Below are 23,127 nucleotides of genomic sequence, written 5' to 3'. Positions count from 1 at the left end.
TTGTTGAATAAAATGTTTTTTTGCGTCCTATTTAAATCTGTTCTGTCCGCGTTAACGAGATTTCAATATCACGCTGAAAGGGTTTGGTACATACACTAGGCCGTTTGCCCCTTGATCAAGGCCAGGTTGCTTAGAACTGTCTGGTACGAAAGATACACGAAATTTTTGAATTACAGACACAAGAAAGATCCACAATTCAGTTCTGGCGATTTGTTCGCCAAGACAAACTCTAGCGCCGGCACCAAACGGCATCACGTGACGAGAATTCGTAAAGCTTCCATCTCCGTCTAGGTGGCGCTGTGGATCGAATTTATGAGGGTCTTCCCAGTAGGTGTCGTTGTTGTGTACGTTCCATAAGTTAGCCATGACCTTTGATAAACAACCAAGTTCCAAAAAATATAATACAGGGGAGCAAAGGTATACTGGATTAACCTGTGTTCCTTTTGCAATTCGGTATCCACGAATAGTTACATCTTTTGCAGTGCATCGCGGTAATGAAAGAGGTGCCAATGTTTTAAATCGTAATATTTCGTGCAGCACAGCGCATGCGTACGGCATCTGTTCACGATGGGAAAGACTGGGCGAGTCGTCCTTTCCTATAAGACAACCCAAGTTTCCAACCAGTGTGACATCACAACTACCCTACAAGTTACCAATGACTCGTTTTATTTCTTCGTGCATTCGTTCTTGCACATCCGGGTGATGCATCAGACATAGAAATCCCCAACACAACGTGGACGAGGTTGTTTCCGAACCAGACGTAAATAAATCCACAAAGAAATCTTGACAGTTCTGAAACAAGCCCCATATGCTGCATAAATGTATATACCCAAGTAACTACTGGTATTCTGTACTTACCTTAGTGGCAAAGTTGTTTTCCCGGTGCTGAAACGTTTGCAAATATGCGCTCATGACGTCACGGATATCTTTAGGGTCGTATGTGGACTTGTGTTCTTCCAAAAACTCTAAGATCGTGCCTACGACGTTCAACATTATGTCTGTTTTGATGCTACTTGTGGAAATTACGGTCTAACTTACCAGTAACATGTTGTAACTGTGCTTCGGAACGTTGAATATGCCACGAAAACGGAGGAACGTCGCACAAAAAAGGAAAAACCAAAATAAGATTCGTCATCCAGTGGCTCAAAGACTTGAATCTACACAGAAAGTTTGAACCGAAATGCTATACCGTTCTGTCACTTTTCAAAAACTTACACTTTAAGTAACCATGACACAAGATTCTGAAATTTTTCGTCATCGTAATGGAACCTATTTCCAAATGCTATGCTGCAAATAACATTCGCCACCGCCATGTTTATAATCTCCTATAAAATAGGACACGGTCTGTTTAAGTCAAATAAAATGGTAGAATTTGTAGAATTTTAATCGCCCAATATTGATTGATGCAGGTCTTTCGACACGAATTCCAAAAACTACAACGTGTTCCAAGCTATCAGGGCCTCAATTCGTTTTGGAGCATTACATATAAAACACTCGTTTGTAGTCATATTTTTATAATCATGGACTACAGTTGGGTAAATCCGGCTGTGATTATTTACCAACACCATAGTACACCTGCATTTGAAACGATTTTCCCTCTACCAGCTCAAGTTGCTCGATAAAATATCTAACTTCTTGCAAAACTTTCTTTTCCATGACTCCTTTGCTTCCACCAAACCTTTACATAAAACCAATATCTTTAAAAGAAGAAACTAGCTCTAGGCTAAACAATTATTTTTCGACGCACGTATAATTGAATGTGATTTCTAGTCACATACAAATGCCCTACGTTATAGTGTTTCTGGTACCATACTTTCTGAGTGCTGATGTTCCGAACTTGCGATGAGAAAGCCAATTTCCACCACCAGTTGCAAAAACAACCCCTTTCGATGATAGTTGATTTATGTATCGCATGTACGGACGTTCGTAAAACTCATCACTCCGTTTAATTAAAGCCTGCGGTGAAATTAATGCATGAGAAACAGGGCTGTTAACGAATGAACTTTACCCACCTCAACGATAATGTCGTAATCGTTGAGCACGATCCAGTTTTTCAACCCCATCGGTACAGAAATAAGAGGTCCATACTTCTTGCCCCAGGCGCCAAAATCGCGTTCTGGGAACTTGCTCAGAAAAGGTAAAACACCCAAAATGGGAAGACCTCTTGGACCGGGTGGAGAGTTCGCAGGTATTCGGTACCATTTGTGTACCAAATATACAAGCAAGAGAATAAATACAACTAAGGCAATTGTCAGCATTATCCAACAAAAATGTTGTTGCTCATGAAACAAATGAACAAATTTATTTGGCATCGAAATCGTGGAAATTGGCTATTTCTGGCATTATTTGCAAGTTAAAATCGCAAAGCGCTTCAAAACTCTTACGATCGAAGCAACTGCACAGAATTTTGGAAACGTTGTATTTCGCTTTACCCCCTGCTTCAAGTAAAAGATCCAAGGCATACTTGTCACACAAAGCTTTTGTGTTGCCCGTGGCTACCGGCATTAACGATTTTGTAACTATCTGCATTAACAATTTGGCACCCTGTTGGATACCGCAGCAAATTTGCTCTCAACGAAATCTAAATTCAAAACAACTACTCAATTTAAAACTTAACATCATGTAAGCTAAAGCTGCAAAGCTTCAAAAAACAATTGGGTCGCCAAATTTGAAATACTCAAGACATAATTATAGTCAATTACCCGCACTTTACGTCCCTGCCAAAACAGCACAGTACAACTTTGCCAGCGGCTGCTGCCATGACCAGCGGCGTTTTCAACCATGTGTGATGGTCGTCACTACAATGCATTTTGTCGTCACTACAAACTTTTGCATGGGCCCGGTTAATTGCTATGATTTTGTGCAAAAGGTTTGTGGAAAAGTGCCTTGGCAAAATTTAATCAAGCGATAAGTAATGCGAGTTTCTTACAGATGTATACTTTTAATGTTATGATAGTCGCGTTTGCAACATACTTAAAGTCCAGAAATTCACTTTTTTCGTGTCATTTAACAAACTTGAAACAAAATGAAATTCCTGTTGCTGCCATGCATATTGCAATTAAAAAATGTACTGCTCTTCTGGCATAACATATACGTACTGTATTTGTTCGACGTTTCGTCTGGCATGCGGCGAGACTTCATCAGGTATAACGCAAAAAGTGAACTACACTAACACACGCAGGGACACAAAAGAAAAAAAGGACACGCTGACACCGCTTGTCACTACCCTTGCTGAAGGCAAAAAACAAACAATGCAGGAGACACAATAGGTCCAACTACCACACCAAGCGGCTCTTTCTTGAGTCGCTTTACACCCACAAAATTAGTGGATGCGTCAACGATAAAGAACAATGTATTTTCTTTCCGGCAGTCTATAATAATTTGATGTAACCTGAATGAGCTTGTGGCGTCCCCACTGGACAAGAACAAAGGAAAGAAAGATTGCCGACTTATGTTCCACAGCAGGGCTTCCCAAACTAGGGTCGCGACCCACTTGTGTTCATCGCATGCATACGACGATTCTTATCGGTTGATTACACCTACGTTCACGACATACAATTGTACTATTTTAGAAACTATGCCCTCACACACGTATATGTCATTATATATTGTACAAGACTATCAATTTTTTCACACGTTTTAATGAATATCCTTTGATCAAGGAGCGAAAAAGTTTGGAAAGTCTTGGTCTGCGACATATAGGTCCAATTCTAGGAACCTGTGATCTCTATAGTAGTTTATGTTGACATTACGGGGGTGGTGCTTCACTACAGCACTAAACTTTATTTAACTGCCTAGGTTTAATAACTTTTATTGCTTGGAAACTGCATTATCTTTATAACTTCAAGTTTGTACAGACTGGGCTCGGAAAGAACAAAATATAGGACTTTGCAGATGAAGAAAAATAAAGTAGCACAAATCCTAAACAACCAATCTGTACATCAAACGCAACAAACTTCAACCTTATTTCAACAACTTCCGGAGTTGTCACAGGAAGCCAGTGACGTCACCACCGATGAGTTGCGATTACTAGCGCGGCACTGAAACCGACTAAACAGTACTCATTACAGCAAAAAAACTAAGTTCCTGTAATGGCAGCGAGCTTTGAATGGTTATTTTAAAAATTTAATTTCGTAAAGGTATTTCCAAAAGTGGTCGTAGCCTATATATTTGATACCAAAGAAATTCGGAAATAATTTCATTTTTGAGCTTTATATATATTCCAAATTACGTCATACATATTTTGAAATTTATAATATTACAACCGCTACCAAGGATGATGGCATGTCGGCGAGCACACTGTTTGTCCCACAGGATCCACAATATTCCACCACGGATGGATCATTTCTTGAAACCTGCCGTATTGTTTCACAAAATATGACTTTACGTATTCAGAGCAGAAAATTTCGGCATAGCCCAATTGAAAATCTGCACAATGTATAAGAAACTAACTCACAAGCATTTCTAGCAAAAAAATATAATTTAGTTAGCCGACATTTCGATCGTTCACCCTAATGCAATCGAAATTCGCCACGACAAGTGTACACATAAAAAGGCGTGAAAAGAAAGAAGCTTTGCTTTCTATGTGGACAGATTCAATGAACATCAATTTAAACATGTCGTTTAAAAAACGACAGGTTTGGACAAAGGGGTCGAAACGGCACGTCTCATCTGGAGTCGTGCAACACTTTCAAAAAACGTGAAACTTACATGTCACTATTTGCACGTCTGGATGAGACAACAAAAGACTTGCCATCTCACGTTTAACAAATGGGTCAGCTTTTCGTTGTGTTGGATTCGTGGTGGTAGAAATAGGGAGACAAATTTATTTTTGAAAGTGTGTAGTCCAAATTATGATTACTCCATTCATAGAGGTACAATTATAATTCTGCCGTTGCATAGCAACTACGTTTACAGTTGTCGTTAGCGTAGCAGTCAGATCATTTTATCCCTGGGGCTAACGAAAAAAATCGCTGGTGAAAAAAATGGCGATCGTCGGTCGTCACGCTTGACAACTCGTGCAGAACTTTTCCGAATGACAGCTAACTTACTGTGCGGTTACTGGGTAAAAAGGTTTTGCGCCATGAGACACCATAGTATCAAGTAAGTTTATGTGGTATACAAGCTAAAGGAAATATTTAAACAAGTGAAGTCACGTATATTCAAGACGCTTTTCATTTACGTTATGTCGATAAACAAATTATGAAAAGCTATTCATTTATATGACCTGTCTTGACATTCAAAATTTTACGTTGTTGACAGAGTAACTAAGTAGATTATAATATATAAAAGTCAGGCTTTTCGAGCACACAGTTACACTGTTTTGACCAATCACGTGTCTTTAGTACAGTTTGTAATTACAGAGTGTTCGGCTGGTCTACTGAGTATAAGCGACTCTGTGGGTTTAATTATTCTTCATGACAGTAAGAGGATACACTTATGTTTACAGATTTCGTGGATATATTGAGCAATGCTTAGCGTTATTTTTGTGGGTGCATTGTGTTTATTTTTTGCTTACGTCATTTACGCATGGTTCCAAAGACCCGCAAATTTTCCTCCGGGCCCGAGAGGTCTTCCCATTTTAGGTGTTCTCCCTTTTCTGGGCAAGTTCCCAGAAAGAGAGTTTAGCGCCTGGAGCAAGAAGTATGGACCTCTCCTTTCCGTGCCAATGGGATTGCAAAATTGGATCGTGCTCAACGATTACGATATTATCGTAGAGGTAAGCATTGTTGGTTGAGGTTGCAATCATGAACGTCAGTGGGCTTAAGTTTCCTAAAACACACAGACCCTGGTCAAACGGAGTGAGGAGTTTAACGAACGTCCGTATGTGAGATACCTCCAAGCAGTTGCACCAAACGGAATAGCTTTTACCACTGGTGGCCCCTCATGGTTATCACATCGGAAATTTGGGGTGGCCGCATTGAGAAGGTACAACTGAGATGGACAGTTTGAGTTTTAAATCCCTGAGCTCAAAAATAAGAAGTTTATTAATGGGAAATAAAATAAATGCTACAACTATTGGTTTTAGTAAGATTTACATTCAAATACGAAAGCATTTTGCTTAAATTATGACTTGTTGAGATGACGTAACCAATTAACCTTTTTTTTGCTGAAACTTTAAGATTCGGAGGCAACAAAGGTGTCATGGAGAGAAAGATTAATGAAGAAGTTCGTTATCTGATTGAAAAACTCGGTAGTTTTGAGGGAAAACCGACCCAAGTTGAGGTGCAGGTTGCTTGTCTGTTTTTTTGAAACACGAAATTTGCAATACAAAATGTGGGACAATTGCGTTTTTTTTTATTTAGCAAGCCTAACTGATAGGAAGTCAGCAAAGTTAATTTTTTCTTCTTTCATCTGTCATAGGATATTTTAACAAGCGCTGTGGCAAATATTATCTGCAATATCGCATTTGGAAAGAGATACACTTACGACGACCCCAAGTTTCAAACACTTGTCACAACGCTTATGGAACTGTATGTTTTGGATTACCAATTTATTTTCCTATTAATGCTCTCAAAAATTTTGGTTTTATAGATTTAAATTATTTAGTCATTGGAAGACCAATGTTGTCATGGGAGTGCAGTTTCTGTGTGACGTTCCTCCTTTCTCACAGCACGTAAAAAAGTCATCAAATGCAATGCAGCCAATAAAAGGCATGGACAGGAAGTTTTATTTTATCTTAACAGGTCTGTGACATTTTCGGCTTGAATTTTCAGATATGGTTCGTGAACTTCTTGAGGAACACAAAAAAACGTACGATCCGGGCGATATTCGCGATATGATGGATTCCTACTTGGAAACTTTTCAACACGAGAAAGGCAACTTTGTTTACAAGGTGAGTTTAAGGATTTTGGCTTCATAGAGCAGCTATACTCTTTTGTCATATGACATGTTTATCAAAACCAGGATGTTTTGGGTATTTGTCTTTCAGGAAACTGTATAAACTTGGAATGTAAAAACTGTTAAACCCATCAGCTCCAATATAATTTGTTGGCTGATGGTTCGGTAATTTTTGTATTCAGAATTTTCAGGATACGTTCGCGGAGTTTTTCGCTGCTGGAACGGAGACAACATCATCAACACTGCGGTGGGCGTTTTTGTGCCTGATGATCCACCACGACGTGCAGGAGAAAATGCACGAGGAAATAGAGCGAGTCATAGGTGATAGAGAACTTGTTTTTATTTATTCCTCTGCGAAACAATGAAGGAAATGCGATTTGTCTTTAAACGAAGCTCCGTTTTTTGCATGTTTCAATATAATTATCTATATTTAGTCGCTCCATGAGATGGCAAACAAATTAAATTGACTAAGGTCCGAAATATAGCCATCATTTAACGTTTTTTGCCTACAAATAGGACGTTGCACATATAAGGGCGGTTCGGCAAGCCTGGTCATTGCAAATATATTTGAAGCAACAAATATTAGTAACACAATTTTAGACGTTTATATTGAATATTAGTATCGTTTTCATGCATGTTATTAGATGTTAAAAACGCTGACAGCTATTCAAAAACCATACGAGTATCCAAACTATTCAAAATAAAATCCCTGTTAAGCACAAGCAATCTTTGCATTTTAGTGCTGACGTATTTGGAGATATATTGTCTCATTTTGCCTTTCTTGTCAACAGGAACGGAAGGAACGCCAAGTCTTTTGCATCGGGAGCGAATGCCCTACTCTTGTGCTGTCTTGCATGAAGTTCAACGCTTCAGGACTGTTGGAGCCCTCTCTGTTCCACGTTGTACCTCGAAGGACGTCACCGTCCGTGGATTTCGCATACCTAAGGGGACAAATGTGAGTATTTAAAGATGCAATGACTCTCAATGCTGATATTTCACATAACTTGCACAGACTATGTGGCAAAAGCCTCAATAAACTAATAAAGCGGCTTTCTTTCTGGGCCTTTCTTTTAATTTATATACGTAACATAGGTTACATTGTAATCTATATGATTTAATATATGCCAAAAAGTGTTAAGAGTGTGCGTTTATTTGTAAAGGTTATGACGAATTTGTGGAACGTGCACAACGACGACACCTACTGGAAAGAACCCCAAAACTTTACTCCGCAGCGCCACCTGGACGAAAACGGGAACTTCACTAACTCACGTCACGTGATGCCGTTCGGTGCAGGCGCAAGAGTTTGCCTTGGTGAAAATTTGGCCAGAGCCGAACTTTGGTTAATTTTAATTTCAGTGATCCAAAAGTTTCGAATATCTGTTGATCATAACAGGCCCGAAAAACCTTCCCTCGATCGGGGTTCCAACGGAATTGCTTACGTTCCCGAGCCATTTCACATGATTTTAATATCCCGCTGAACCGTCATTGTTTACAACTTTTATAAACAGTATTAATATTGTCTATTAACCCATCATCCTCCCATACCTTTTGCAACATTCTTTATTTCGTCACAGGGAAATTCTGATTGGTCGAAATTAAACTACAATGAATTGTATTCTTTTGCAATGAAGCAATATGAATTTAAAATACATTAACGATGAAAAATAGTGTTTATTCTGAAAAATATGATATCATACAAAAAAGTGTGTGTGTGTTGTTGCTTCTGAAAAGAGACCTTGAGAAAAAGGTGCGCGGGGAACTTCTTCCCCTGGAAACACATTCTAAACTAGGACGCGACAGAGTGTATAGCCCAACCAGAGACAAGGACAGTAAAAGTACCTATATTCAACCAGAAAGGCCCAACTTATAATTATTAAAGCTGAGTATCAACAATTTTAGCACATAGTGGATCGTAGCCACAAATTTGTGACCGGTTGGTCCTCCCGCTAGTATGTTTTAATTTTTTTTTTATGAAGCTTGACTGATCAATGCTGAGCTTTAAATTGACCAATGAACTTTATGCAAAACGTATATTATTACCAGTCATCTGACATCGCGTGCAAGGTCAAGAATAATGCTAGCGTGGCACGTCACGGGAGCTTTTCGGTTGAGTGCATTTGACAGCAGTCAATGAAAAATGTGAATGTAGGTTGCACGCCTAGTGCACAGCATCACAAAGGCGTGTATGTTGCGCAATTACAGTAATCATCCAGCAAATATCTGTTGCTTTCGTTGGTCAGTTAACTTTGATTCGCTACTTACATGGAGATGTATCAAATGGAATTAGTTTAAAATGCCTTTTCAGCAAAATGTCTTATCACGCTAGACGTTCGGTCGTAATCCAACAAACCTTTATCAGTATGTTTTCTTAAGGATTTGAGGTTAACATTATGACTGGCAGTGACAGTGAAAAATCTGTGTACTAAAGTATTTTGCCACAGGCATTGTACCTTGGCACATTAAAGTGCGATTATTGTATGTTTGAATTTAAACCTGCTGGTTTAGTACTGGTCCGTCGTAAACTATAGGTTCCATTCCAAATAATTGATCTGCCTCAAAGGATTGTTTTAAGTATACAAAAGTAAAATTGGTTACAATGATTTTGTTTTTGCAATTGTGTTGTTTACTTGGAGTTTCTCTTCATACGGACTAGATTTTGTCCATACTCGGGATTGATAATGATAACTCAGTGTGGGAGTGATAACAGCTGTGTTTCTTGTGTACCTCACATATCTTTGGTACCGAAGACCAAATAAATTCCCCCCGGGCCCGAAAGGTTTTCCTGTTGTTGGCATTCTTCCCTATCTGAGCAAATACCCAGAACGCGAATTCCCGGCATGGAGCAAGAAGTACGGACCTCTGTTGTCAGTGCCTATGGGATGGCAAAATTGGGTTGTGCTCAGTGACTACGATACTACTATTGAGGTGGGCGACATTAAAATGTTTGCTTTACACTTTCCATTAGAAGTTAAAACTCTAAATTTAGACACTTTTGAAACGGAGCGAAGATTTTAACGAACGTCCGTTTGTTCGATACCTCAACATGTTGACATCTAAAGGAGTAATGTTTGTAACTGGAGGTGAAACTTGGCTATCACATCGCAAGTTTGGTGTATCTGCACTTAGAAAGTTTGTTAAACAATAGGATGAGTAGGTAAATCTAAACTATCTGATTTTTTTTACAGTTTTGGTGGAAAGGGGGTCATGGAAAAAAAGATTGCCGAAGAATCCCAGTATCTAATAGAAAAACTAAAGAGTTTTGAAGCGAAACCTTTCAGGTTTGGTATTTCAAGTAGCTGCAAAATAACAATAGTAGTAAAGATATAAATTACAACTGATGCTGCCAGGCATGTTTTATGACTACAATACGGCTCTGTTGGCAATACTTTTATTACATCAATCGTTCAATGTTCCGTTTGCTATGCAGCAGCCTTTATCAGGACGTACAAAATGAATGTGCAAAATACACAACGTTAACAAGGTCGAGACGAACATTTTTCCGCATACAGATGAAGGCTGCTGCATAGCAAACGAAACTTTGAACGATTGATGTAATAAAAGTATTGCTAGAGGAGCCGTTTAGGATAATATAGATATATTTAATTTTTGAAAGAGGTTTATTTTTTTTCAGGATATTTTGACCAAAGCGACGTCAAACATTATCTGCAACATAGCTTTTGGGAAGAGATACAATTACGACGACCCCAAGTTTCAACAGCTTGTGTCATGTGTTCTCGAACAGTGGGTTTTGCAAAATCAACTTTTTAAAATCTACTTCACCTCGGTGATTGATTCTGTTTAGGTTTAAGGTATCCGGTCATTGGAAAACAAACGTTATTATGGCTATGCCTTTTCTATGCGACGTACCGCCGTTTTCCTGGCATGTGCAACGAAGCTTGAAATCAATGACGAAGATAAGGGGTATATGGTGAGCGTTTTAATGAGAGTAAAGATTTTTTTTCTATTTTCGCTCACCAATAACTATAGAATTTATTGACGAACTTTTGGAGGGGCACAAATCCACGTACGATCCAAACGATATCCGCGACGTCATGGACGCTTACTTACAAACTTTTCTGCATTGCAAAAAGGAATTCGTTTATAAGGTAAGAAGATACAAACTGCAAACCTTGTTTTTATCTTTTGAGTAGTTGGACTTAATTTATTTTGATTTATAATGATAATGCTGCAGAAATGCCATGACTTTTTCGTGGACCTCTTTGTCACTGGAACCGAGACCTCTGCTACCACCTTGCGTTGGGGTTTGATGTGTTTAATGCTCCACCAGGATGTGCAAGAGAAAATGCATGCAGAGATTGACCATATCATAGGTATGGATTTTAACTTACACAGAAAAAGGTTGAAAAATGTAATAACAATCAACAGCATTGTAGGATCTGACCGTTTATACCCTACAAAATATCTTTAGCTAACAATATTGCGGTATCATAAAAGACAATTTTATGCTTCTTTGGTGCCTTTTTTTAAAATGAATCATTTTGTTTGTTACTATTATTTTTTCCTTTTGCTGGAACGTTTAAAGTGCGATTTTAAAGAAAAGCTTACATTCAATTACGTCAAACAGGCAAAGAAGGAACTCCAACTTTGTCCCACAGAGAGCAGATGCCTTACTCGTGTGCCGTGGTTAATGAAATATTAAGGTTTAGAACTCTGACTCCACTTTCACTGACACGTCTTGCTGTAAAAGACGTTGATATCCGCGGATATACGATTACTAAAGGAACAAATGTAAGTTAGTGCAAGTAATTGGTTTTTCACAATTAACGTTTGTTTGTGAAGGTCATACCCAACCTGTGGAACGTACACAACGACGACACCTATTGCAAAGATCCGAGTAAATTTGATCCGCAGCGCCACCTAGACGAAGATGGAAATTTCACAAACTCACGTCACATGATGCCGTTCAGTGTCGGCGCGAGAGTTTGTCTTGGAGAGCAATTGGCCAGAACTGAAGTAGGGATATTTCTTGTGTCCATGATTCAAAAGTTTCAAGTACGGGCAGAAGCCTTCTCTCGATCGTGGCTCTAACGGGCTTATCCGCGTACCAGAGTTCTACGACATGATTATAACGTCACGTTGAAACCTCACTTAGATGGCATGTGTATATGTTTTGACAACCCACAAATCCAAAGGCACATGTGGCTCTGTTACCCTTTTATTTTCGCTCTGTTGGGGCGTCAGACTTATTTAGAAAATCGATTGTGTAATTAAATAATTACCATTTCACACTTTCAGTGCATTTCCTCGTACCTGTGTTGTTAGAAAACGTTTCAATGATTAAAAAATATTTTGGAGGTTCTGAACAACGTCTTCTGTTTTGAAATATGTTCCCGAATATGTTTTAGTTGAAGGCAAATACGGTCTAACTATCTATTTGTATGCTAAAGTTCACCGAACTCTGGGTCAAGATAGCACATGGCTGATGTAAGTGTTGTATACTGTCAGCTTAAAAAACTTCATTTTGATCAGAAAAAATAGTGAGTGTGCTGTTTGTACATTTTCCGGTGAAAAATACTTTTCCTTCTTCTTTGGACAAGCGTGGTAAACTCATGTTGACATTTATATGATATACAAGAGGTTTTTTCATTTTGGGTGTTTTAGCTTTCTGGATAAATTTCAGAAACGGGAGTTTGGTTGACCCTCCCGCCAATTCCTAAACATTCCGGGTTTACTCAAACTTCACGTGCTGCCTCTAAACTAAAAATTTCCAAAACACACTTTATGCCACTTTTTTGTACTTTTCTACAACGGACCACTATTATATCATTGGTACCCAGCATACTGCACAAACATTCAGCAAACAATGAAGAACAACGTAATTAGACCATTACAGTGACAAACTTGTCTCTATGAAAGGTGAATTATCTAAGATTGTATTAAAGTTGCCGTTTTGCTTTGCGAAGTTATTTGTTGACGACTTTCTAAATTTTAAACAAGCAAAATTTTTGAGAAAAACTTGTGATGAAAGCGGTAAAACAATATACAGAAAAGTTATTATATGCTGGTCCATGATCATTGTATGGCGAAAATTATTGCAACAACTTGAACAAGAAAAAAGCTGATATCTGTAAAATCTAACGATAGGCGATAGCAAAACAACGTGTACAATATAACTCTATTTTACTTCTAAAGATCCAGCTACAACCATTGTAATGTTTTTTTACAATATAACTATGCTATCCTGCAAGAAGTTGTGCCAACCGCTGTTGTGCACTGCTCATATCGGAGCTGGCAACATAATTATCTTGCATCCCATCATAAGTCCCCATCTCTGAATCCATATCAACTTCCGGCCCTGATTCTTCTTCCACCACCGCCATCGCGCACCGATCTCCTGATCATAAAAAAACAAGTCATTGGAACACTGCTTGCTTTAGCCGGAGGATACCAAAAAAGAAGTCGAATTCAAATTTTAGTAATCATCTGTAAAACTGGAATACAGTTTACCGCTCTGGATAAACGTGAGATATTACCTAACTACTGATGGCATACCAGTAGCTCAGGAGGAAATGTGTGAAAGCAAAAACTATTTTTAAACCAAGTACAGGTATTTCAAGTAACTTACGTTCCGCTTCGAGTAGAGTATTACAAAGTTGCCACAGAACTGCGTTCGATTCACCCTCGCTTATCTTGGTTTGCACTGCAACGAAAACGTTATCGGTAACCAGAAAACAAAAAAGCAGAATGGCAAGAAACCATGGCATCTGCAAATAAATTCCAGACTACAGAACATCAGACTTACCGAAACCAAGCGCCGCTTCTATAATAGCGATGTTTTGATCCAAGCCGTCACAATCACCGAAGTTCAACGTAGCTGCGACCGAGAACAAAAAAACATGCAAGATTACTTAGGCGGTTACTACAAGTTTGTTTTCTATTTTCAAACAAAAGAAACGTTACCCGGGCTTTAAAATAATAAAAAAAAACATGCAACAGAAACGCTTTGATATAAATATATTTCGTGATTATAGGTGGCACGTGGACGTGTTTTAACAAACGGCCACTTTACCTTCGTTAAGTTCGTCAATTTCGGGGATTACAAACGTTTCGAAGGTGGCGTCCGTTCCTCCTGCAAAAATAACAATCACGAATTAGCACAGCATGACAACGGATAATGCAATGTATATGCAAAAAGTCTCACCCAGAAACACGGCTTGGAGGAAGTGTAAGCGGAGTTCTTTAAACTCTTCGTTTGTCATGTATAGCGTTTTAGCCAGCTCTATGAATAAAACATTGAAAACATGTAAGAGCTTCAAAGGCTAACAACCCAACTGTATTCTAAAGAAGACGGAAAATTTTTGTCGGGAATTTAATTTTAGGAAAATTTTTGTCGGGAATTTAATTTTAATTGTTTTTGGAATAGTGTTGTGTCAATGTGGCAAATACTTCTTAATTCCCAAATCCTCAACGCGGATTACTCTTCCAGACTGAATTCACTCCTGGTTTGCGCTTTTCTAGCTGTATATTTTACACAATGTTTGGTAGAACTTACCTTCCTTGAATAATCCCAACTCTGTCACAACCAGTTCAACATAGTCGTCGTCTGTCTGTTCAAACGCTATGGAATAAAATTTAAATAATCACCGTTAGTCTGTCTTTTGTACTTCCAACCTTCGCTGTGTACATACATATCATATCATTTAACAGGGAGGAGAATGTGTTGGAGTCAGACCTGCTCTTTAGCTTAAAAGATCGCATTAGATTGTGGAAGCGCGAAGGTTTTGCTGTAGAAATTCGGTGTCAAAGCAAACAACTATACTTATGGGCCCTTATTTGATATTCATTTAACCTTGTGCGTATGAGGTCCGGGTGTGCCGCAACGGTTGCTTATCGTGGGTATACTGACAACACCCCACCAAAAGTTGCCAAAGTCAAATACAACATTTAGAATAGTTGTGTGCTGGAGTTGATACAGAGAAGGCCTTTAAATCTTATGTAAAAACTATGCTAGTAAGCATTCTTATATATCTAACAAGCCTATAAGGTCGACAATTTATCGTCACAGTGAAAGTGGGAAACGAAATCATACCTGTGCGAGCGATCTGTAGAAAGGATGCTGTCCAGTACAAACCATCATTTTGCAGATGCATGCTTTCTGCCATAAAAATGTACACAAAACGATGTAAAAGTTGTTGTCGATATTTAAGCGATGACTCAACAGTACGCAAACTCACCAAACTGTTCCTTAATTATGTCCACAACAGCTTGCTGATTTTCGCGTCCGTCGCCCCCTAGCAAGACAAACAAGTTTAATGATAATATACTTCAGTTATATCGCTCATAGGTTGGCACAACGCGACAAACTATTTTTTGTAATGTTTAAAATCGCACCTATGTAATTTCTGATCATGTCTTCGCTGGCTATTTTTCTTGCAATGGCGTAAGCGTCGTCATCCGACAGAACCAGAGCTATAAAAAAGTTACTTGTTGTTGAAACTTATTAAGTTGTAATAGGTATTAAAAAGCACACTTTAGATTGGAAAACATACCCTTATGCCAGGAAAAAAATATATTGACATGAGGGAACTAATTGAACTTCACACAAGCTAACAGTGCGCAAAAAAAATCATTTAAAATTTCGGTCAACAGTCTTAATTAATCGATCATCCACAAGTGGGATTATGCATGACGTTTTGTTGGAACTATAAATATTATTGCCTTAAATTCGAAGTGAATCTTACAAATTATTCAAATGTTTGTCAAAAATCAAGACATCCTTTGAAATATTTATTCGCCGTCAGTCAGACCGAAGCAGATCGCTCTAGTCAAACCCACTCACCTTCCGGGTACATCAACTCACATACTTCGGCAACATACGGCAACTGCCAGGCGTTATTGGAGTTAAGGCACATCGGGAAACAGAACTTGTCTGAAATATAGAGCAGCGATCATGTGCGAAGTGAAGCAAAGAAATGGACAAACGAGTTGTCGTTAAAATTAATCGTTTTTGGAGCTAATGAGACAATGCAGCAGACCCTAACCTTAAAATCACTACATGCTGGTCAGGCTCCAAAACCAACAAAAGAACACTTTCCGGCAATAATTTTAATGTTTCTGGCGTAATAGCTAATATATGAACGGCCAGTAAAATTGTTGACACCGACCACAAACACATACGAAAAATAATTACTCTTTTAGAATAAATGAGTATGATCTACACTGTGTACTGCGTGTATAGCTTAATGACTAAGGCGTCCGCTTAAGTTGGATTGACATGAATTTGTGCGCCAGTTACTTCCACCCTAAACGTATAACTACTGCCAAATATTTGCTTAAACACTTACCGTCGGGAACATTCTCGTCGGCATTTGCAAGGAAGTCAGATGGAAAGAATTCGTCAAATACTTCCACCGATTTTTTGTACTGCAGTAGATCACCTAATTTGGAGGAATATTTTATTTAAAGTATCAGCCTTAGCAACTTTTTGCTTGAAAAAAAAAACTGAGTTATAATCAAATATTGTGACATATACGTACCAAGCGAGAGAATTTCATCCTGCAAAATTAAAAAATGAATGTTTATTTAAAGATGCGGACATTTCACGCTTCTCTTTATTTTCCCGCATCTGTCTTTACAAGCTTTGTTTGGTTTGTATACTGATTATACTGGTTGGTGCAAATCGCATAATTGCACTCTATTTGGTTTCGTCATTTGTGGTATGACTTTTAAATTTTTATTTTACAACATAGGATTTTTCCTAAAAATTTTCCGTTTGGTGTCACGTCGCAAATCATAGCGTGTTACCTGCTGGCTGATGGACACAAAAGATACCAGAAACAGAATGGCAAACACAAACTTCATTTCGTCAACTTCGTCAAATTTTAGTTGATCTAACTTTTTCACTGTAACAACAAAAAACGCCACTAAGTAATGACACCAGGTTTATCGCGCGACCCGTCCTGCAATATTACCCCAATAAACTAATCGTTCTAGAATCTAGATGTAGTTGAACCTCATCTGTTCAGTCGCCAGTTCCTGAGCTTTCAACCTCACACAACCGACGACTGCTGCCAAACACGATAACTCGACCTTCGTGAACATTTTCTCACTTCATAATTCAAAACTCTTGCGCAACAGACGTCGAAAATAAACTTTTCCAAGCGACAATCGGGTAATTAAGCGGATAACTTAATTAACAAGAAAATTCACATGGTCGCTGGGCGCGTTGGGAAGCGACGAGGTAACAGAAATTCAACTGGGCGCATCGGATGCTGAGTAAGGCATTTATCTCTATCTGGTTGATCATTTTGTCCTGGCTCGGGCTGTTGTGGAATTGTGACACACTTTTCATCTTGTTGTGCTTAAGTAATACATATTGCAGGACATTTCCCTTAAACAAGAACAGAAGTTTGTTGGCTATCCAAGTTTTGGTGGCTTGCAACGAAATTAATGAGTATCTGTTTTTCAAATTCTTACGTTATATATTATAAGTACACGAGAAGAAAACTGGGTTTGGTAACGGCCAATAAACAACTCGGATCCCTGACGTCATTAAAAACTCGACAGCTTCATCGAGTTTTTGTTTGTGAAGAATATGACAACCTGAGGAATATGCACAACAGCGACACCTACCAGGATCATCATTGTGGCATTGATAACATATGATATGTTTCTAGTACATCTCATATCACTTATGCAACGAATGCCAACAAATTTTTCTTCTGGCAAGTAAGGCTTACCTGCCATTTTTCCCCCTCAAATACCCAGAACGCGAACGTAACCCATGTGGTAATATATAAGGAACTGTTTCGTCACACATCAAGTACCGGGAATGAAAAAAATTGGGTTGTGCGTATCGATCACAGCATTATTGTTGAGCTTTAACCAAAACAAAATTGATGCAAAAAGTGGCAATCCTGTTTGCATACGTGCATTATTTACGTGTGACTTGTCATATTAGTGTAGCGGTGTTGGTACAAAATGATAACGTTAACCGAAGACCCCACTGTCCGCAATGACATGAATTGGAGCGTTGATTATAACCGGCGGACCTAAGCGGCAATTTCCCCTCAAGTTTGTTGTGTCCACCAAAAGAAGTTTAAAGAAGTCAGTCTGAAATTTTGCCGACGCCGACCTGATGAAATCGTATGTAGGTCAGACAGTGGACATCTGTGTGCAGCTCACAGATATCATATTATTGGCTCTACTTGCTCATATATATGAAATATACTTGTTTTAAAGAGTTTAAGGCTCAAAACGTAAATTTTTATACCTCACATGACATTGTTTACTAGTCATCTCATTTTACATTTTATCTCTGGTTCTTACCAACACTTTCACCTATTTGCATAACAAAACTAAAGAGTTACGAAAGAAACATTTCTTGTAGTTGCCAACCAGAGGGCTAGATTCGGAAAAGGAAACAGTATTTCTTGTATTTTTTTTTATTTTTTTACCAGTCCGGAATCCGAATCCATGTTGGCTTGGGCAACAATCCCCACTCGTGCGACCTACTTGTGAAATGCGCGCAATAACGCCCTCCAGTGAATAGATCCTCAGAAATCTATCATAATAGCAGCGACAGCGGCTGGCGGAAGATTGGAAATGCTGCCAACCGTTGGCAGGAATCGAGCAGCGGATTTTCTTGGTGAAATCTCATACTTTCGAAACCCAATTCGATGGACATTTCTGACATGACATTACGTTTATCACAAAATCTACTTTGCGGAGAATTGCCTAAATGCGCTGCGTTTATTGTTTATAAACTTGTGACGAGTCAAACCAAACGCTTTAACAAAGCAACATTTTATTTTTAAGGAACATTGTATTTAATTTGCACTTTCCCGGCCACGTCGGACCAACTTTCAATAAATTATCTGTACACATGTTCCGCACAAACACAGCAACGTAAACAGCAAGCATTGAATTTACCCAGTTTGTTTCCGTTATTTTTCAGTGACTTTCTGTATGTAGAATGAACGCATTGCAAAACTATTAGGAGAAGGAAACCCGATTAAATTAAAGTGCAAAGTAGAAAAACTAACCACGGAAACAAAATGTTGGTTGTTTCAGAACAGTAAAATTACATTATGCTTTTGCATGATTGGTGATACATGCATTTATTGTCACAGTTAATGCGTCATCTTGAACTGGAAAAAGGCCATCATAAACACCAAAACAACATACACAATACAAACCTAACACCCACAGTATTTTACAGGGTTTCTAACGACTCAACTACCAACATTTTACAGGTGTTTTACCACCAACTAAAATCGATTGAGAAGCGCCCTCATCCGCTGTTGTGCGCTACTCAAGCCGGTACTACTTCCGCTGTTACTGTTTAACTGGGATTCGCTTAGGCCTTGCATCTCATCGGATCCACCCATTTGAGAATTCAAGTCAACTGCTGGCCCGGTTTCTTCTTCCTCTGCCATCACCTCACAACGTTCCTCTGATCATGAAAATGGGCCAGTAAAAAACTTGTGTTGGTCAGGAGACAACAAAATCAAGCAGCAATCATTCACATACTACAAGAACTATATCAGTGCGGAGATGTACAGCATACTGAATATATAAGGTCCGGAACAGCATATAATTGTTTGCCGGCCGTGTTAAACACACAAGCAAGTCCGGCTTAAATTCCTTTCGAAACCAACCACTAAAAAGTACAGTTTTAACACGTGACTTACGTTCAGATCGAAGAAGAGTGTTGCAAAGCTGCCACAAAACCGGACTCGCACCCCCGGTACGTATTTTGGCTTCCACTGTAACGAACAGGCATAATAACGTGCAAGATATTTTCCACAACATTATAACTTACCGAATCCAATCGCCGCTTCGATGATATGCATGTTTTGTTCTATGCCGGCACACTTATCGAAGTTTTCCATTGCTATGACAGAAGAAAAAATACAGCTGTACCATAACAAGGTTACCCACTTTTTTGTTATTTTTTTTATTCACAAGGAAATCCGCGATTTATTGGCATAGTTTTAATCGTTAGCCAAGGGTACTTCAGAACAGTAGGCGGCACATATGGTATAGTCATTTTACACCAATAAGTTACCTTGGTCAAGGTTTGCAAGTTCGTCTACTACAAACGTATCGAAGGTGTTATCTGTGCCTCCTGCAAAAATAAAATCACGTTTAAATAACACAACTTAAAAACGACTAATTTTATGTACGCGAAAGGTTGGGAACTCACCCAGGTACACGGCTTGGAGAAAGTGGAAGCGGACTTTTTGAATCAGTATGTTGAACATATTTTCCGTTTGTTCCAGCTCTACGAAAAACGGAAAACGCGTAAATGCCACAAAGGCGAACTGAAAAACTACTACAAACACCAACAGCACGGTGTTTGGGTGGCTTTGAGATTTAGTTTCAATTAAAATTCTTTACCTTCAACACGAGAAATTGAGGTCAAGTCTCAAATGTTCAACCCTAATGACCGTTACAGACTGAACACTAGCGTGAAGTTCTATCAGTAGTAGTTTGCATACGGTGTGTGTTAGCAACTGCACATACACTCTGTTTATCGTACATCTTAGAAAAACTAGTTGCCATAAAGATTGATGTAAATTATGCACGCATATTCAAGAAATAGCCAGAAAACTTGCAACGTAATGTCCAGAAAACAACCTATAGTTGCAACCGAAATGAATAAAGTAATCAAACGCGTAAATTTGACAACTTTTGTTGTTGTTTTGTTTCATCCAGAACCCACCTTGCTTGAATAATGTCAAAATTTTCACCACCACATCCACATGATTATCTTCAAAAGCTAAGCAATAAAAAAACATAAAACACAATTTCGCTGTGCGCATGTAAATCACAACAACAGTTCAACAGCATCGTCCTTTTTTTAATACACTTTATAATTAGGGAATTGTGTTGAATAATCAAATGAAAAACAGACATACTGGATACGTTGGTGTACATCTAAACAAGCACATAATATCGTTAATTTATCGCAACGGTTAGAGTGTTTTTTGTAAAACTTCTTAGGTGTCCTCAACGTGAATTCAAGTCGTTTGCTTTGCTAAATATAAGCAATTTAAGTCTACCTGAGCGAGAGATTGCTAGAATGGACGCCGTCCAGTACAAGCCTTTTTCTTCTAGATGCATGGTCTCTGAGGAAAAAATACACAACATGATTTTTTAGCCTTTTTGCTATCATTATTTGTTATTGTAAGGAACAACCCAACAGTATTACAACTTACTTAACTGTTCCTTAATTATGTCCACGACGACTTGTTGGTCTGTATGTCCGGCGCCCTCTGACACATAAAAACAAGTTTGTTATTGTAACAGTTGTTTTCCTCGTGGTTTGCATTGTATAACCGTACTTATGTATTCTTTGATCATTTCATCAGTTGTTATCTTCCTTACAATCGTGTAAGCGTCATCACCCGTCAGAACCATAGCTAAAAAATAGTTCGTTGTTGCAAAACATGCATTTTAGCTTCGAAATAGAAAAAAAACATAGTTTAAATCAGCGGTTCTAAACTTGGTGATTTTAAGGCGTGTCAGAGGGTCCAGGCGACCTGGGAATACTCACTGTGTGTCACTGATAAACCCCTATTATTGAAAATTGTTTATGCATCTTTCCCGGAAGCATGGAAATTTACAGATGCATAATATTCAAAGTTGTTCCTAATTTGAGGCATTCTTCGTAATATTTTATGCCTTTCGATCACGCTGTCGCCGTGCAACAAGACCGCTTACCTTCCGGAAATTTAACCTGACATGCTTGAACTACGTATTCCAATTGCCACTTGTTTTTATCCGTCAAGCAAAGTGGGAAGCAGTTCTTATCTAGAAAAAGAACAACAGCATTTATGCTAACCTGGTGCAAAGCAAGAAATTTTTCGCGTAAACCTGGGTCTACGCAGATGATTTTTTTTATTGTGTTCAGAGAGACGAAAACAGTTCCTAAATTTCCCAGTAGTATTTTAAATTATATTTACCAGTTATATGCAAAAAATATGTTATTAGTAACAAATAAGTAATATTGTGTACACATTCAGATAAGCATGCTTGGATTGATGTGCGCAATTTGATGTAGGTATTTTTCCACGGGTCGCATAATTTACAACAAAATCTACGTGTGAAATTCCGATGGACGTCCTGAAGATATTCATGTAAACACGTACCGCCAGGAATTTGGTTTTCAACTTCCGCAAGAAAATCTTGTGGGAAGAATGCTTTGTATACGTCCATTGTTTTTCTGTATTGCAGCAACTTACCTAAAGAGTAATTGCCATTAAAGTATTACCCTTGATGGTTTTGTTGTTTGTTAAAATTTCACGCCATTTTCTGTACATAAGTTACAAAGACCCCGCATCCAGGCTGGATCAAAGGCAATTATTTACATATGTACCCATCGAGACGATCTCCTCCTGCAAAAAAATAACAGAAAATTAAATGGTTTTAGTATACGCGGAGGCATTTCTTTGACTAGCATCAATGTTCAAAAACATTTATTGTTTGGTGTTGCTTATACGGGTCAGTGTTATATTCTTTCGTTTTTATTATTTCGTGTGCCCAGGCAATATTTTGTCACTGACGAAAAAATGCGCACTTTTTATCAGTTTTACCGAAATGGGTTGTTAGCTCAAATTAGCTCAAGTTGTTAGCACAATTGTGATGGTATCATATCACAAAATCATAGTGTGTTACCTGCTGGCTGATGCACACCAGAGATACCAGAACCAGAATGACATATACAAACTTCATGTCGTCAGAATTTTCAAATTTGTCAAATCTGATTTGATCTAACTTTTTTACTGTAACAACAAACGTTACATTTGTTACGGAATAGGTGCAGCAAAAGTTACTGTTGTCCCTTTTTCGTTTTGAAACCTCTCAAATACAAACGCCAATGTCTAAGGGCACTATTTTAGAATATATGGTTCTGCATGTGTCTGACCTGCGATAATTCGTAAATGAATTTACTGAACTTGGAGTATTTTAACTTAAGCTCTTCAGTCGCCTCTACCCACACTTGGAGCTTTCTTCCTCGCACGAAACGACAACTGCAGCCACACAAGTTGGCCGTATCCACGCGCGTTAATTAAAAGCCGTTGATCTATTTCACCCTTGTGTAACAGGCGTCCAAAATAAACTTTTGCTTCGCGACAATCGCATAATTGGGCGGTTAACTAAGTTAGGAAGAAATTTCACACGATCGCGAGGCGCGACGGGAAGGCGACGGCTCTGAAGAAGTTCAATTAAGCGCGTCGGATGCTACGTGAGGGATTAATCTCCATGGTTGATAATTTTGACACGGAACCAGTTGTTGCAATCCTAGTAACTGTATTTTAA

At 38.5% G+C, this 23,127-nt stretch overlaps 4 protein-coding genes across 4 annotated transcripts; 1 reads left to right on the top strand and 3 right to left on the bottom strand.

The window, feature by feature from the left end:
* Window positions 1–51: 51 nt before the first annotated feature.
* On the bottom strand, window positions 52–2,258 carry LOC145890681 (cytochrome P450 2H2-like). Its single transcript, XM_082981816.1, has 9 exons — window positions 2,013–2,258; window positions 1,814–1,956; window positions 1,576–1,678; window positions 1,216–1,325; window positions 1,039–1,157; window positions 859–977; window positions 654–792; window positions 433–596; window positions 52–369 (listed from the first exon to the last, which is right to left on the bottom strand). The coding sequence occupies exons 1-9, from the start codon at window positions 2,256–2,258 to the stop codon at window positions 52–54; spliced, it is 1,461 nt and encodes a 486-aa protein (XP_082837942.1).
* A 3,201-nt stretch (window positions 2,259–5,459) lies between these two features.
* Window positions 5,460–12,125, top strand: LOC145890142 (cytochrome P450 2C5-like). Its single transcript, XM_082981177.1, has 20 exons — window positions 5,460–5,719; window positions 5,786–5,928; window positions 6,123–6,225; window positions 6,364–6,473; window positions 6,535–6,653; window positions 6,717–6,835; window positions 7,023–7,161; window positions 7,632–7,795; window positions 8,001–8,313; window positions 9,214–9,259; window positions 9,588–9,765; window positions 9,827–9,969; window positions 10,026–10,118; window positions 10,268–10,283; window positions 10,472–10,581; window positions 10,643–10,761; window positions 10,828–10,946; window positions 11,033–11,171; window positions 11,426–11,589; window positions 11,641–12,125. The coding sequence occupies exons 1-20, from the start codon at window positions 5,471–5,473 to the stop codon at window positions 11,887–11,889; spliced, it is 2,835 nt and encodes a 944-aa protein (XP_082837303.1). The 5' UTR covers window positions 5,460–5,470; the 3' UTR covers window positions 11,890–12,125.
* A 567-nt stretch (window positions 12,126–12,692) lies between these two features.
* On the bottom strand, window positions 12,693–16,710 carry LOC145889598 (uncharacterized). Its single transcript, XM_082980578.1, has 13 exons — window positions 16,606–16,710; window positions 16,338–16,356; window positions 16,146–16,238; window positions 15,641–15,730; window positions 15,193–15,270; window positions 15,036–15,092; window positions 14,891–14,956; window positions 14,354–14,419; window positions 14,003–14,080; window positions 13,871–13,930; window positions 13,604–13,675; window positions 13,427–13,501; window positions 12,693–13,195 (listed from the first exon to the last, which is right to left on the bottom strand). The coding sequence occupies exons 1-13, from the start codon at window positions 16,660–16,662 to the stop codon at window positions 13,038–13,040; spliced, it is 969 nt and encodes a 322-aa protein (XP_082836704.1). The 5' UTR covers window positions 16,663–16,710; the 3' UTR covers window positions 12,693–13,037.
* Window positions 16,711–18,610: 1,900 nt separating this feature from the next.
* Window positions 18,611–22,607, bottom strand: LOC145889484 (uncharacterized). The gene is made up of 13 exons (XM_082980446.1): window positions 22,483–22,607; window positions 22,184–22,202; window positions 21,957–22,049; window positions 21,529–21,618; window positions 21,150–21,227; window positions 21,024–21,080; window positions 20,868–20,933; window positions 20,528–20,584; window positions 20,009–20,086; window positions 19,871–19,930; window positions 19,625–19,696; window positions 19,494–19,568; window positions 18,611–19,255 (listed from the first exon to the last, which is right to left on the bottom strand). The coding sequence occupies exons 1-13, from the start codon at window positions 22,537–22,539 to the stop codon at window positions 19,071–19,073; spliced, it is 987 nt and encodes a 328-aa protein (XP_082836572.1). The 5' UTR covers window positions 22,540–22,607; the 3' UTR covers window positions 18,611–19,070.
* Window positions 22,608–23,127: the final 520 nt, after the last annotated feature.

Source organism: Ascidia mentula, chromosome 2 (genome assembly GCF_947561715.1).
Source record: "Ascidia mentula chromosome 2, kaAscMent1.1, whole genome shotgun sequence".
In the NCBI taxonomy this organism is placed as follows: domain Eukaryota; kingdom Metazoa; phylum Chordata; class Ascidiacea; order Phlebobranchia; family Ascidiidae; genus Ascidia; species Ascidia mentula.
The sequence above is the reverse complement of the archived record's forward strand: the minus strand, read 5'-3'. Positions and strand labels throughout refer to the sequence as shown.

Excerpts from the sequence above, each read along its gene's own strand:
- LOC145890681 (XM_082981816.1), bottom strand. The coding sequence starts at position 2,258 with ATGCTGACAATTGCCTTAGTTGTATTTATTCTCTTGCTTGTATATTTG. Across the intron at positions 1,326-1,575 it reads GAAAATCGTTTCAAATGCAG|GAGATTATAAACATGGCGGT; the intron begins GTGTACTATGGT and ends CCTATTTTATAG. Across the intron at positions 597-653 it reads AGAAATAAAACGAGTCATTG|GAAAGGACGACTCGCCCAGT; the intron begins GTAACTTGTAGG and ends GTTGTCTTATAG.
- LOC145890142 (XM_082981177.1), top strand. The coding sequence starts at position 5,471 with ATGCTTAGCGTTATTTTTGTGGGTGCATTGTGTTTATTTTTTGCTTAC. Across the intron at positions 6,474-6,534 it reads GTCACAACGCTTATGGAACT|ATTTAAATTATTTAGTCATT; the intron begins GTATGTTTTGGA and ends TTGGTTTTATAG. Across the intron at positions 7,162-7,631 it reads GGAAATAGAGCGAGTCATAG|GAACGGAAGGAACGCCAAGT; the intron begins GTGATAGAGAAC and ends TCTTGTCAACAG.
- LOC145889484 (XM_082980446.1), bottom strand. The coding sequence starts at position 22,539 with ATGAAGTTTGTATATGTCATTCTGGTTCTGGTATCTCTGGTGTGCATC. Across the intron at positions 20,934-21,023 it reads CATAATTAAGGAACAGTTAA|AGACCATGCATCTAGAAGAA; the intron begins GTAAGTTGTAAT and ends TTTTTTCCTCAG. Across the intron at positions 20,585-20,867 it reads TCTAGCAATCTCTCGCTCAG|CTTTTGAAGATAATCATGTG; the intron begins GTAGACTTAAAT and ends TTTATTGCTTAG.
- LOC145889598 (XM_082980578.1), bottom strand. The coding sequence starts at position 16,662 with ATGAAGTTTGTGTTTGCCATTCTGTTTCTGGTATCTTTTGTGTCCATC. Across the intron at positions 14,957-15,035 it reads CATAATTAAGGAACAGTTTG|AAAGCATGCATCTGCAAAAT; the intron begins GTGAGTTTGCGT and ends TTTTTATGGCAG. Across the intron at positions 13,196-13,426 it reads TACTCTACTCGAAGCGGAAC|GAGATCGGTGCGCGATGGCG; the intron begins GTAAGTTACTTG and ends TTTTATGATCAG.